General features: G+C 35.7%; 1 protein-coding gene across 1 annotated transcript in view; it reads right to left on the bottom strand.

The window, feature by feature from the left end:
* Positions 1-13,615, bottom strand: part of LOC129219455 (gastric triacylglycerol lipase-like) — a 51,218-nt gene extending 37,603 nt beyond the window's left edge. The window contains exon 1 of the mRNA XM_054853851.1: positions 13,201-13,615. Within this exon, the coding sequence (XP_054709826.1) occupies positions 13,201-13,338 (138 nt within the window). The 5' untranslated portion in view covers positions 13,339-13,615. The remainder of the gene's footprint in view (positions 1-13,200) is intronic.
* Between the last annotated feature and the right edge of the window lie 1,533 nt (positions 13,616-15,148).

Genomic DNA, 15,148 nt, shown 5'->3' with positions numbered 1-15,148 from the left:
ATGACTCTAGAAAACACACTTGTACTCCACATAAGTCTATGTTTTGTCGAATTTTAACCCGATTCACATGTAAAAACTATCGATACTCGTCAAATGATGTCTACAGGTGGCTTATATGTGACTTGAAACCACTAAAAAAATTATTTAAAGCATTTAATTGGCAAGAAACCATCAATTAAACATCGCTCTAACCCTATTCGTACGAAGATCCTATGTTGTTTCTTCCTTAGCAACGCGCATAGCAACGGTATGATTGGAAACTTCCCCGAGTTTCTGGCAACCCCTGACGTCACCACTAAACGTGTCTATTACGCCTAATGCAACATTCACACTACGTCCGCACATCCGTCACCGACGTATGCTTTTCTCCCTAAAACCAGTTTTCGACCGGCGTTGCCATGACAGCAAGCCGTATTGTACGGGACCTGTCGACGGGACGAGAAGCCAGATTTCTGACGGTCCGTAGAGTTGGGCGTCGCATTGCATTGGTCTCTACGAGATGAGCCCGCTCTCTCTATTGGATGAGAGACTGACATGTGACTGTTTCGCGTTCCGCAAAGTATGAATGCTTCTCCCTTTTCGGATTACTCTGTCCGCTTTACGTGGCGAACGTGATGTGCGGCCGCTGTTTGAATGTTGCATAAGTCGGAATTTCGCGTTGTGGAAAAGGGTGTGTGTAAATGTTTTTATAAACATATCTAATTATTTTAGAAACTTGTTAACACCACCTCAAACTGTTTTAAACCATTTCTTAACTATACATTACTGTTTCTAACATAAAGAACTGAATTTTTATTTGTATTTTTAAAAATGCTGTTTTAATCAACATAAAATACTGTTACGATGCACAAAACCAGTGATCAGCAGGAAAGAGAGACATAAAATAAGCCAGTAAGGTATGTAGTAATAATAAAATGATGTTCTATAATAATACTGTGCAGTAGATCCAGTAATGATATTCGTAATTTGAAAAAAAAAAAAAAAAAACGAGGACGTTGATGGATTTTTGGTACATTTCATCAAATTTACAATTTAAAAAAATGGTAAATGCGGAGTAGTTATTTGTACATACACAAACAAAGCTATGTTCAGACTAGTACGGTGTGGGATTTTCAGCTGCCAGTGATGCTAAAGGGATGAAGGTTCATTCACGGGGAAAAAAATATTTTTGGTAGCCAATAACAAAGCCGATACTTTCACACCGCGAATCCCTTCTGAAAGTTTTTGTGTTGCGGACGAGGAATTCGCATTAAGTCTAAAATTATTTATCGGTGAAAAAAATCGCGTTATAGCCATTTCGCGTAAGTCGAATCGCGTCGCGGGAGTCGACTGTATAGACGTCAAAATTTTATTAACGTTACCGGTGGTATCAGTTTTAAGTAGTTGAAAAACTTATTTACGACCAAAATTTTAGATACCTATGTTGGGGAGTGAGGGAAGAGGGTCTACTAGTCATTTAAGGGGTCAGGAGGGGGCATTTCCACCCCCTGGATTTCAGAAATCAATGTAGTGGGCATTTTTGTTGTTTTTCGAAATCATATGCATTTAGTATGTAAAACTCGAAACGACGGATCTTGACTATTTTGATAAAATGGGACACCTCAATTTCCTTTTTCGGTGTTTGACGTTAGTCTCCGGTGACCACGGTCGCCACGTAGTGGCTAAGTAAAACTACGTGGCTACTGAAAGCATTAGCATCATTTGTCGCCCAGTCACCACTCTTCCCAACCCTGCCTATGTTATCATTAGTCCTTCCTATGTCCAGAAATTTTAACCCAATAACATATCTTTACCACGAGCAGTACGGCATCTAGTTCCATGTGGTTTTGGTGGTCTGACCCTGTTCGGAGCAGACGACCAAAATTTTAACATTTGCAATTAAAGCTGCTTTTTTTCTTTTCATTAATTTTGTTTCTGGAATTAATTATTTTAAGAGAATTTTTGTTCTTAGTTAATAAGTTATGGATGAGCTCACTTTTGAATGAAAGTGTGAATAAGTTTAAAGTTGCCAGAAAATGTTTCTTGTAAAAATGCAACTAACGTTAATGCTATTAATTGGTTATATGAAACCTTATTAGTAAACGAATAATACTGAGTAGCATTTTTAAAGCTAATTTTTTTATCTAGTTTTTTTCTTTCTTTCTTTTTTCGATTTACAAGAAGTGACGACTAGAAAAAATGGCGTGGCGACCATTAAATTTGCTTCTAGTTTCCAAATGGCGACCAAAAACATTTACCTACCTTGATCTTAATGAATTGCACAACGCAACACTCGCTGTTGGCGTTGGAATAAGAGTAACCCAACTTAACTCGGTGCCAATTACCCTTCCCCATTACTCCCAAAAGAGATAAACATTGTCAAGGTTATAGCTCCATTTATCAGAGACACACTATGCAAGATCAAGTTTTTTTTTTTTTTTGCTTCCCTTCCACAGTTGACAGCCTTACTTTATGTTTTTCTGCTATTTACAGCGGAATGCAACCCTATTTTCCGTTACAAATATTGTTTGTCTTGAAGGTACAATCCCCGTTTTTTTTCTAAAACCCTTATTGAACGCTTTGATTTTCATACAACATTTCGAATAAAACTGAAAAATAAAAATAGCAATCTAGTATTTATCCACAATGTAAGGCGTCACGCTTTAAAGTAACGAGAATTATATAGTCCTTCATCTTACGTTGAAAACTATAAAAGTTATTCATTATACTAATATTTTCTTTTAGATTATTGTAATTGTGTTGTATATATGTAAGATTATTGGGCTTTCCCAATGCAATGAGTCACTTCTTCACAACATAGGGCCTTGATCAACACCTCATTATCCCTGTATACATTTATATGACCCTCATAATATTTGCTGAACTTAACGTTCATTAATCAGAATGTATGTAGCGTGAGAAGGTTATAAAAACGTATTAGCTCCCCCCCCCCATCCATTCAATATTTTTAATTTATCTAAATATGATCTTATTGAAATCATTTTAATGTCGAGCAATCTTTTTCAGAAAAGCTTCTGCTTATGAAAGAGTTAATAACAATGACAATTGTTATGGTATATCTAACTGAAGCATCTGAGGCGACTTAAAGTTGATAACAGCACTCAATCTTTTTGGAAGAAGTGTGAAAGTACAAGGAAGTCAGAATTAATAAACATGCATTTCATATATCAAAATCGATAAGTTAAGCAAATCCAAACTAATAAATAAAACAAAGAGATATGTTTTCTTGTGCTAAATGGCCACACATTGGTACTGATAAAGAGTATGCTGCCGTTTGAAGGTAAAGTACAGTATCTACAGAAATGAATCTTTGAGATATTAGAAGAAACGCGATTTGGATTTCATACTAACAATTGGGAAATATTGGAACTTGACATTTTTTTCGTGCTTTTATTCTCAGCGGAAGCCAAATAAGCAAGCTTACACGATAAAGCTGAAGTACAATCGATGACAAAAATGCAAAAAGTGATAAAAAAAATCAGATACTGCGCTTTACTTTCCCACGGCAGTAGGGAAGGAGTGGGTACAGTGAGACCAGACCCGATCCATGGGGGGGGGGGGGGAAGCCTGGGTTCTTGCCCCGGGCGGAAACTTAGGGGGGCAGCAAATTCGAGTGGTGCTTCCAGGGGCGGACGGGTCAACCTGCCCGCGGGTTGGTGTGCCCCCTCCCTTCTCTGCGCCCTTGCGGCTTCTTTTCTTTTTTCCTCCACCTGTTTGCTTCTGTTTTCTTTTTTCCGCACCCAAATATGTGCGACTGCCGCTTTTTTTTTTCTTGCGCCCTCGAACCTGTGCGTCTTCGGCTTTTTGCACAAACCTGGATCCCCAAAGGGCTTTGGGACTCCACTTTGACGCCCTCTTGGGAGACCTAGTCAACTCCTGGGTGCTTCTGGCAAGAAAAATAGGCTTATTCTAAAACATTTCAGAAAATACACGAAATATTAAACATTTAAAATATGGAACTAGAAAAAAAAAAGAAAAAAAAAGAGAGAGTAATGCATAAGTTAATTAAACTAAAAAAAAGTGGACTCACTAAAAAACTTAACAGATAGGATAAAAATCGTATAGGTGGGATTTTATGCTTTCTCTTGTATTTGGCTAACATTTGAAAATGATTAATAGAGCTATTTATTTTTAAAAAACGTGACATATTTTTCAAAATAAGTCGATTAAACGAGGATCTTTACACAGGCACATTCGGTGTTAAAAAGTGGGATAAGTAAGCACTTTTAGCGGGACTGAAGTGGAACACGTGTACTAACCACCTAAATAGTTTCGTCCCTGTAGTAAATTAAATAATAATTTACTGAATATTGATTGCTTCCTCGTTGATCAACTACTGGCTCCTGTTGGAGGCGCCATGCTACCAAAGACCAAACGCTGTTTGTTTTCGGGGGCGACACATTTTACGATTAAATGAATGAATCAACTTCGTCTTCTTGTGATAAAACCCATAGAACAATAGTTTTTCCCTTACAAACATTCTAACTCACCATTTTCTTAGAAACAGGGGGTGGGGGGATAAGCCTGTAAATTTTGTTTACTTAGTATAACGTAATACTTAGTTCAGGTATTAGGAAGAGGGTCATTCTAAAAATATTTAGACCAACTTAGGTTATAGCTGAATCAGGTTAAGAACATTGACATAGAGAGTTAACTGCTTACTAGCATAAATACTTAAGATGTATATTGAGATCTTATTTTCACACAAACCTTCAACGACATTTTATTGACAATTGGGATGTTGGCTCAGGCCCATGTGACAGTGGTGCAACTAGAGGGGCGGGGGGAGGGGCACGCCCCTCCTCCAGAAGGCCGAGTATAACAACTTTTCAGAAACATTCCATATTGTTAAAGAGTATGTGTTCATACAAGGTGACAAGGAATAACTTGGACGCACATGATGCATTATAATTTTAATGCTAATGAAAATATAACGACCAAACTTCAAAATAAATACGAATACATCATTTCGTCTACTATAGTTATAAATTTTCCGCCGCTCACTTACTCATATTTTATCCCATACCTAACATACGGACTTCTCTAAAGGATGCCAAAGTTTTACGAGGTTTAAACCAAATAGAATAATCCATTGAGTTCAAATCTGAGTAACCATTCTTGAGCTCAGATGAAGTCCGGGTAAGTGTCTTGCACCAATCATGAGTGCCTTTAGCTCTGGGTGCAGGAGCGGAATTCTGTCGTTGGAAGGTCCATCTTTGTTTCCGTAGAATGTTTGCGATCAAGATAAGACTTATTAACAGCAACTCTCTTATTAACAGCATGCATACTCGTTGTGCATGCGGTCTATCTGTCAGAGGTGACCACACACCATACTAGAAGCGGCCACATACCATACAAGCCACACTTTTATTGCCATCTTTCATCATAAAGTTCAGTCCACATCGAACTGTTGGCAAAAACTCTTGCCAATGAATGGCACTTTAATTTTTGCTTTACAAACATTATTGTCATACTACAAGTTATATCCATACCAAATTTCATTGACTTTTATTCAGTATTTCTCGAGATATTTAAGCAAATGCCCTCTATCTCTTAATTCTGTCCACCAGTGTAGTTGGAATATTTTGATGGAATGCGAATGTTGTTTTTCCTGGCCCGTTTTTGGCGGAGAATAAAATTTATATTTAACGTAATAATGTAATAAAAAGTATCTTTTTATAAAAAGTTAAGAATTTGACTTATATTTACTAAAGTAGAAGAATACATTTAGTCATTAAAATTTCTAAAAAGTGGAAAGGAAGAAGCAAACTGATAAAATAACTTCATACGTAAGGCAATTAAGAATTCAACAATAAGAAAAAATGCTGTCCAAAACAACATTTGTAACTATTTGCAAAGGTCAAGTGTCTTGTGTTTTTCGAGGAGGGGCGCAGTAAGGGGGGAGGCTGTCTGATCACAAGGATTAACAAGGTTCTGTGGGTAGGCTTGGACACAACCCACAGAACCCTTGTTTGAACACATATTGTCAATCTTAATATGGCATTTTATATACACGTAAGGCCAGGTAAGGTTAAATTCTTGGTGTGCTATTTTTGGCAGCACAGTTTTACGAAATCAATAGTGAAGACATATAATAAGAAACATCCTTAAATTGATCAAATCGGAAAATCATTTAATTCACGCATTTTAAACCAATTGTCGGTTCTGGCAAAGCTTGACAGAACAGACTCCGCTTTTTTAACCAGAAGTTGTAAGAGATCGAATTTCTCTCACCGAGTCTAATGTTATTTAATATTTATTTATTTTGCTGTTAAAAAATAAAAAAATGTTGCTCGCTTAATAAATAAAAAAATAAAGACTCAGATATAGGTGTCTGACCAATCACATTCAGTTTTCCTTGACACGTGTAATGTCCTCAAAAGAAATTAGGATACGGGGACAGAGAAATCGAAAGAAACACACATTCCATTTTAGAAATAAATCAATACCTTTGCGCCAAGAAGTAACAGGAACTAATCAAATTTGTACTAAAAAACATTGGTTCCTGTTACGCATACCCTTTACTTCCTCAATCTAGTAATCAACTTTTAGTTTTATTTAAACTACTGACCTATTTTTGACTCATTTCTGTTTCTTGGAAAAACTTTTAAAAGGAGAAATTAAGTTTAATTCAATACTTCCATATTTCTATTTGACCCAAAACATTCAAAAAATAAAGGTCAATAAACTCTACATTGATAGTCGAAATACTAAGCGCTTTATCGTGCAAAGGAAAACAACACAGCAAATGATTTTGTTTTAGTAAAATATAATGATAATGTAAATCTTTTACTAACATTTTAAACTGAGTCAACAAGTTTTTGCACGGAGGAAAAAAAAACAGGATGTTTTTCACCCGGCAAAAATAGGTTTTTGCCAAAGTAGCAAAAATAGAATTTTGACTGACAACTTACCGACACAGTTCTTCATATTTCTTTCCTCAGCAAGTTAAAAAATAATATTAAATATACTTTGATAAAATTCAATTTTCGTTTTTGAATTTAAAAAAGTTTAATGTTTAATTTGCTTTAAAAGTTAAATATTTTGGATTCTTTAATTTTTTAGAAATTGAGAAAATTAGATCATGGTCCAATGGACCAGTAACTACAAAATTTCACTGCTTCGTGCACACTTTTAGTGGTCCATTCTACATCCTGAGTATAATTAAAAAAGTCAAAGAAAAAAGTCAAAAAAATGTAAAACAAAATTAACATGACAAATAGAGACAATTAGCAATTTTCAACAGACATAGGCATGTCTGAGTGATTGGGGATGATACGGAAACATCAAGCATTTTTTGTTCACCAATCGTATAAGTTGTTTTATGAGGAAGGCTATTGGGTAGCGGTTCCCAACCCATGGGTCGTGGCCCACAAGTGGGCCCCGCGAGCAGCGTGTTACTAGGCAGTGGACCCTGGTCGAGAGTCTGAACCAAGATAAATCTTGAGGTCTAATTTCCGGTATTACGGCAGTTCACTAGTTAGATGTGCCATCACTCAAAAGCTCTCCGTCGCTCGTAGCCAATAATTAACTTTTCATTATTACGATTCTTTATATTTCTTAGGATCTTTTCCCTAAAGCTGATGATGAAATCCAATGAATCAGGATCTGAAAGAACACCATCGGAAGGAAAAACTATTTTTATAGGAAAAAATATGTTATTTCTAATGGTACAAACGAAAAGAAGATGCAAGATGACAAACTTGAGCTACAGCGCATTAAAAATAGGCCATTTTTCATGTGAAGGATTTTGACAGCCCTTTTGGATGTCAATATCTTTTAGAGAATCAATATTTACACTCTGCAACTAGAACCCATTAAAAACATGTATATTGAAAATGGAATTACAAAGTACGAGCTTTTGAATCATTTTGTTCAGAATTTATGACATTCTAAAATTTAGGAAAAACTTTCTCCACTGCGTTTTTCTTGCGACTTTGAATGCGTGCTACACAAAAGTTAATGAACTCAAATCCATAAAAATACTAGAACATGTTGACAACCAAAAGTACTTTAACCCCCTAAAATTTTATGCTTCCAGTGTAATAAAATTTCCCACAACCTGCTCTTAGACTTGGCAATTCGTTACGAGTGACAGAATTTCGTGCTCAATTTTTTATCCTTAAACGAAAGAACATCAAAAAAAAGAAAAAAAAACTTATTTTGAAAGCAAAAATTCTGTTCTTTCTAATGGTTATAAAGAAAAGAAGATGCGAGGTGACGAACTTGGGCTATAGCGCTTTGAAAATAGAATATTTTTCACTTGAAGGGTTTTGATAGCCACTTTTGATGACAATATCTTTTATAAAATACATATTTAAGCTCTGCAACTGTAACTCACTAAAAACAAGCATTTTTACAATAGAATCACGAAGCACGAGCTTTTGAATTATTTTTCCTCAGATTTTATGCCAACGTAAAATACAGGAAAAATTTTGAATCTCGCGCTTTTTCATAAGCTACTTTCACAAGCGCTTGCTACACAAAATCTAACGATCTCAAATTCACAAAAATTCTTGAATATATTAACGGCCAATTGTACTTTAGGTGCCTAAAATTTCCGGCTTCCAGCGTGATAAAATTTTCTGTAAACTTTGTCTGAACTTGGCAATTTGACACAAAAAGCTGATCCGCCATTTTGGATCACATTTTTTCGGAGATCCTAGATCAAGGCTGTCCAACTGGCGGCCCGCGAGCCGCATGTGGCCCGCCAACACATATTGTGCGGCCCGCCAACTTCTTATTCAGCATACTTCTTTTTTCGACATTTATTGGTATCAAGAAGCATACGAGACTACCCTTTTTATTCAAGCCGGGGTCCCCGAAATTTCCTCTTGATCGCCCTTTTATACTCTTTTTACTGCTTTGAGCGAAAAAGGTACAGGACATCTACAGGTCAAGGTCAAGCAGTCCTACCCTGCACGCTGGTGTTCAAACGAATTCCTAGAAATAGTATTGCCTCGAGTTGGTGGAAGGAGACAGGGAGAGAAGAGAGAAACATTTCAGATAAGCAAAACCTGCCTGAAATTGGTTAAAAATAAAAAACCCCGTCACTGATTCTACGGCCTTTGTTGATTTCTAAAAAGAAATTGAGAATTTGCTCTCGTCGCGACGCGTCGCTTCCATGTTTAAGAGCACATATTTATGCGAAAGTGCTTCTTCGACAATGAACTTTATCAAGAATCGGGACAGCAGCTCTCTCTCCGACAGTTCATTGATAGACCTTCTTCTGCTGGCAACGAAAAACATCAATGTTGGCATTCCTGCCCTTGTAAAGAAACCAGATCTGCCTCAATTTTCACATTAAAATTCAAGCAGATTGTTTTATAATCCTCCTGTTTCATTGTTTTATAATTAATTACCTCTTATACATTAAGAATTTATTAATTGTTGTTCTATAAGAGGTAAGAACTTATTGTTCAAATTTTTCAAACTGCTGCCCGCCAGGTGATCAGTGACCAGAATTCTGGCCCGTGGGTTCTTTGCAGTTGAACAGCCCTGTCCTAGATCCTCAGGATTTGGATCTAGGAAGCTGAAAATTTGCATAGGTTAGTTTCAAAGACATATCTACGCCTCTATAAAGTTTCATCCAAATCGAAAAGGGTCGAGTGGGTCATTCCTGGATTTTGACTCCGACTCCTGCTTTTTAATTTATTTATTTATTTTCAAATCCCCTCTCTTCATGCGAAGGTGGGAAAACCCTTAAACAGATATTGAAATATTAATTCATTTTTATGAAATTTTTGCGTTGTATTTTATTGTAAACCTAAGATGCATACAACGTTAGAAGTTCAATTTGAAAATCAAATTATCCAATAGTTGAGATTTCCAAAGTGAGATTACTTAAAATTTCCATTTTAAAAAAGTTGAAAAGAATTAATTTGCACCCCTTTAATGTTTAACAAATAAATGTTGATCAAATTAATATTATTGTTGTATGGCACCAAATTGTCGAAACAATGGGTTTTATATTTAATCATTTAATAGAGAAATTGCATGAAATTTACTGTTTTTCGACCATAACTTTTTTCTAACGAACAAATATGGTCAAACAAAGTAATGGGACCTAAGTTGAGCCATCCCCTATTCATTAAAAGAAGAATCATCAAAATTGGTCCACTAGGTGAGACGTTGTGATTGGACCAAAAAAAAAAAAAACATACATACGGTATGAACTGATACCCGCCTCCTTTTTGAAGTCGGTTAATAAAATAGAAAGTCACTGGAAAATACCATCTCATTAAAATGTTGAAAGTTTTTTACTTAGGCCACAAAATTTGGATTTCAAACATAGTCCGAAGATAGTCCCGAACCCCAATGTCATTAAATATGGTCTTGAAATTCTGATTTTAGAATCTCAATTTAAAAATTTTCTAATTAGAACACTTCTCCGCCTCAACATAATCGAAGATCGCTTAAAATTGTTTCTTTAATTTCAATTTTAAAATTTTGCCATTTTAGAGTTCTTAACCTCCATCCCTACCCCTAACGTAACAAAATGTGATCTAAGATCGCGTTTCAATGTCAAAAGTAAAAGAAAAAAAATCCTAAGGGTAAGACCTCACCTCCTCTTTGACATTAAAATTCTTTTAAAATTGCATTTTAGGAATTTCAAATTTAAAAAACGTGCCAGACGACATGTCATAGAACCCCTTCCTACCCAGGACCTAATTACTATATAGGCCAACTATTGGGGTCATGGCCTCGGACCCCCAATCGCATAAGTTTTAATAGATTATTTAAGTAAAAAAAAAAATACATAAGATTTTCTCCTTTTATATTTCCCTTTTTAACCTGATATATGTACCTGCGTATTTGTGCGTCTGTCTGTGGCATCATAGCTCCTAAAGAGATAAACCGATTTTTTTTTTTTTTTTTTTTTTGCTCGAAAGGTGACTTACAGATAGAATAACGAATTATTATACTCAAATAAACTTTTCTGTATTTTTGTTGTTGTTATACAGTTTTATTACTTGAAAACATTTTAAAGTTTATTTTAAATATGAATTAAACATTATAAGCGTAAAGTACCCTCTGATCAATGCAATAACTATGTAAAAAATAATTATTTAACATTAAGTAACTCCGTCTTTTGCTGCTATCACGGCTTGGATGCGGCGTGGCATGATTTCAATGCATGATATGGCTACTTGTTGCGGTCTTAGAGTATTGTGCTTGTGCAGTGTTTGATGATATGGCTCCATAACACTCACCAGAAGAAGCTTGTAACTTGAAATTTTAACGGACACTGGCAATGACACATTTAGAACAATAATAATAAAATAGTGTTGCCTGAAAAAGTATTAAAACTTTTCAATAAACTTTAAAATATCTTCAAATAATAAAACTATGTAACAACAATAAAAACGATAAAAATACAGAAAAGTTTGTTTGAGTATAATAATTTGGCCAACCTCTGTATTGTTGAAAACTGAAAATTAGCATCTTTCGCAATTTTTCGGTGAACAACACATCCTTTCACATTTAAAATAATCAATAGAAAGAACCAAATTTTCTACGTCTGGTAAAACTTGTTTGAAACTTTCAATCATATAGAACTAAAACTATGACCGTTTTTAAGTTTAAGTCAAATACAATTCTAAGCAATTTCAAGCAATTAGTAAAGATTTGTTTTTTTAGCAGATTAGGAGAGAAAGCTTTCATCCTCAATGACTTTAAATTTTAATCTGTTGTTAGTTTCTGTTTGTTATCAAATAAAATACTTGTAATTGGTTTTGGCAGGCAAATCTTTTTAAAAGATTTCCAATTTTTTCTCTTGATTCTGCTTTTGCACTTGTAAAACTTATTAGTTGTGATTCTCTTCTTTTCTTTCAGGGTTTTTAAATCTTTCTAGCAAAAAAAAAAAAAAAAGATTTAAATTTAATATGTGTTCTGACTGGTGAGGTCCTTCTTAATATGAGGTCGACCCTCAGGGTCGGGTTTCTTTTTAAATTTTTAGTTCAAAATTACTTCTTCTGTTTACTTACGGTGTGGGTTTCTCTGCTCTCCAATAAACACCCCTGAAGTCACCATTCCATAAATTGTTGCATTTATAAGGTTTGATTACGGAGGAGGGGGGGGGGAAGAAAAAGTATGCGACTGAGGAACCCTCAATGCCCCAATGTCTTAATTGGTCCCTGATCCCGAGCTCCTTACAATATCAAAAATGACCTACAATTGCGTTTTTGATACTTTAATTTTGAAACTTTTCCAGGGGAGCGCCCTGACCCCTCTCACCTCTCCCAAATACCAATTCCAAATCTACTAAAATCTCGTTTTCAATTTCTTCTCGACTTCAATTTCTTCGGGTAAGCATCCGAACCCTTCTCTCCATAAAAATGCCAAAGATCGTCTAAAATTGCGTTTTCAAAGCTACAATTTCAAAAAATTTCCGGAGGAGAACAACCGTAACCCCCCCCCCCAAATTTATGTAAGTACATTACGCTCACTACTAAGTTTTTGTTGTTAAGTTTCTTTTTTTGCATGTGTTCTGTATTTCCTCAAATTCTCCGTCATATTCAGATTTCTCACCAAATCCTCTCAGCAATTCAAATATGTTTTTGAACTAGCGACGTTTTCTTCGCAAAAGCCTAGTTTCATGTTTTTCATTTTTAACTTGATTTTTTAAACATGATTTAGCTTTGTGTACCTCTGATATTCTTACTGGAAATAGAGCTTCCATATGAACATTTTTATTATTTAGTTTAAATTATTATTTTCTACTTTTAATTTTTATGGGGAAGTAGGCTACTAATACAAAATCGATATTCGTGTTGTTAGAAGCAAGAATGATTGTTTTATTACTATAGAAATTTGGGAAAGGGAGATTAGGATTCCTGTAACGTATAATTTGTCTTATGACCCCCTGCCGGGCAAGCTTGCCCCCCTGTCGGGAATTTCCTAGCGCCACCACTGACTGTGCTACAGAACTGTTGGCACTCGGTTAACTACAAAAATCAATTATTTTATAAACACGCCGCTCGAAAAATTGTAAACAATGCTTAATTTAGCAAGTCTTGTTTCTTTTGTTTTCAACTGGTTTTGAAGTAAATTTGTCCGAATACGAACACCAACAATCTTGAGGTAAATGTGCTGATGTTTACACATTTGTAATAATAAAAAATCTTTACTAGACCGTAAGTTGAAATTTTCATATGCATTTTTTGTGTTTAAACAAAACAGAAAATTCAGAGTACTTACCACATTCAGACGAGAATCTGGATCAGTTCCCAAGATGTTCAGAAACTCAAGAATGTCCCACTCGTCGTACACCGGTTTACAAACACGAACATGTGGATATGCTGCGAGGATGAAGAGAATGTAAAGACCACAGATCATTTCGGCAGATGTGTGAATCAATGCCAGTGTCAAATGAAAAAGAATACCAGCCGCAACTTTTTAAATTTTATACAGGGACGCTGAAGAAAGATAACTAAACATAATCTTTACATGAGCTAGTAGCAAAGATTATTACTCTACGCTATCTCATAGGTAACGGAAATATATATCGAATAAAACAAAGTGCGTCATATTTTTCCCTGCCCTTGATTCAATCTCGAGTGAAAAAGAGAGAGAAAGAAGATAAAACACGCGGTCTCGTGTTTATGCAGGACGTTCACGTTTCTAACCATCACCGTTCGAAATCCATAGCGACAATGAATAAGTTCGGAGCTATTCAGAGCGGGCGTAAATGATGTGTGAGAAAGCGCGGACGAAGGGGAAAAGCGTGGTGGGGTCTGTCTGTTGATGGCGAGAGGTTTGCACATGCACAGTCATGTGGGGATTTTCAGAAACCCAAATCGAGGTAACCGGTTTGGTCTTGGGGGGGGGGGGAACAATATGATTGATTTCTTAGGGAAGGGATCTGTATTGTACTGCATTTCCTTTCACGTTGATTTCAAATATTTTTTCAAGAAGATGTAACAATTACCAGGAAGGGACAATCAGGCACGTCATTTCAAAAATTTTCATCGGGGGAGGGGGTGGGGTAAGCGCGTATATTCAATGCAAGTTTATCAGGGGAAAAAAAACACGCTCTTTTTTATTAAAACATTAATTTTCCAAAGCCAAAGTCCCAAAGTGCAATGACCCCTTAAATGACGGGCCTGGGGCCAATGCCGCTAGTCTGATGAGCTCTCTTGGATTTCCTATAAAAGACACTTTTATGAAGGGGTGGATGCAGACCCGCCATAAGGGCCCACTCTTCCCTTAGATCTTTTCGTCCTGCACCAAGTAGACAGCCAGAGGGGGAAACTCGTTTTTGACGTCAAAGGGTACACTCCGCAGGACAATATCCACAACGTATGCCTAGAGTCCCTATATGAAAACGTAGTTTTCAGCGTTGCGACAACGCGGCATCATTTTCCTATTGGTCGAAGACCGCCTGAGGCAGTGTTTCTTCTTCTCCCGTAGGATTAACATGGAGCGTATGACAGTGCTGTGGAAAAACCCAGAGTCTGGAAAATTAAAGGTGAGTCCAAGATTTTAGTGCTCATATTACTGTTCTACAATGTTCAAATTATGCGTGTGTAGCTTTACTTGAGTGAGTCCATTCCTATTTCTTTAACTATCGCGTAATTATATCAAGAACATGTGTTCCAGTGTGCTAAAATTCCCTTCTGACACTTTATTTGGGTCTTTTACAGTTAGTTTTCCTGTTACATCGATTATTCCAATCACAACGTTATTGAAAAAACAACACTTTAAGACAAGGCAAAAGTTTAAATTGTGTAAATTAAATTTTTTTAACGATAGATCTCTGTATTCGGTTTGGCGCGATCAATTTCGTGCTTGGCGACGAGTGGAAGTAAACAAAATACACACAGTGGAAGTAATACATTGTGATTTGTATTATGTTTGCTGTATGTTGCAGATTTTTTTTTTAAAAAATAAATGTGACTTGATATTAAAACCCATTTTAACTTATGTTTTAATGTTAGGGTTTTTATTTTTCCTAATCATTGACTAAAATTGACTTATGTACAGTTTTTAATATTCCTTCAAGTTATAAAACTCCAAGTTAAATCTTCTCTTTATGCAACGTAAGTATTTACAGTGTCAAATTTTTGTTTTTTGAAAGGAGATGCAGAGGAAATAAAATGCTTATAAATTATAGAACTTTCAATGCTTGCTGGCAGTATCTTTTAAT

The sequence above is a fragment of the Uloborus diversus genome, chromosome 3, assembly GCF_026930045.1.
Source record: "Uloborus diversus isolate 005 chromosome 3, Udiv.v.3.1, whole genome shotgun sequence".
Taxonomy (NCBI): domain Eukaryota; kingdom Metazoa; phylum Arthropoda; class Arachnida; order Araneae; family Uloboridae; genus Uloborus; species Uloborus diversus.
This window is presented reverse-complemented; position numbering and strand designations above follow the sequence as displayed.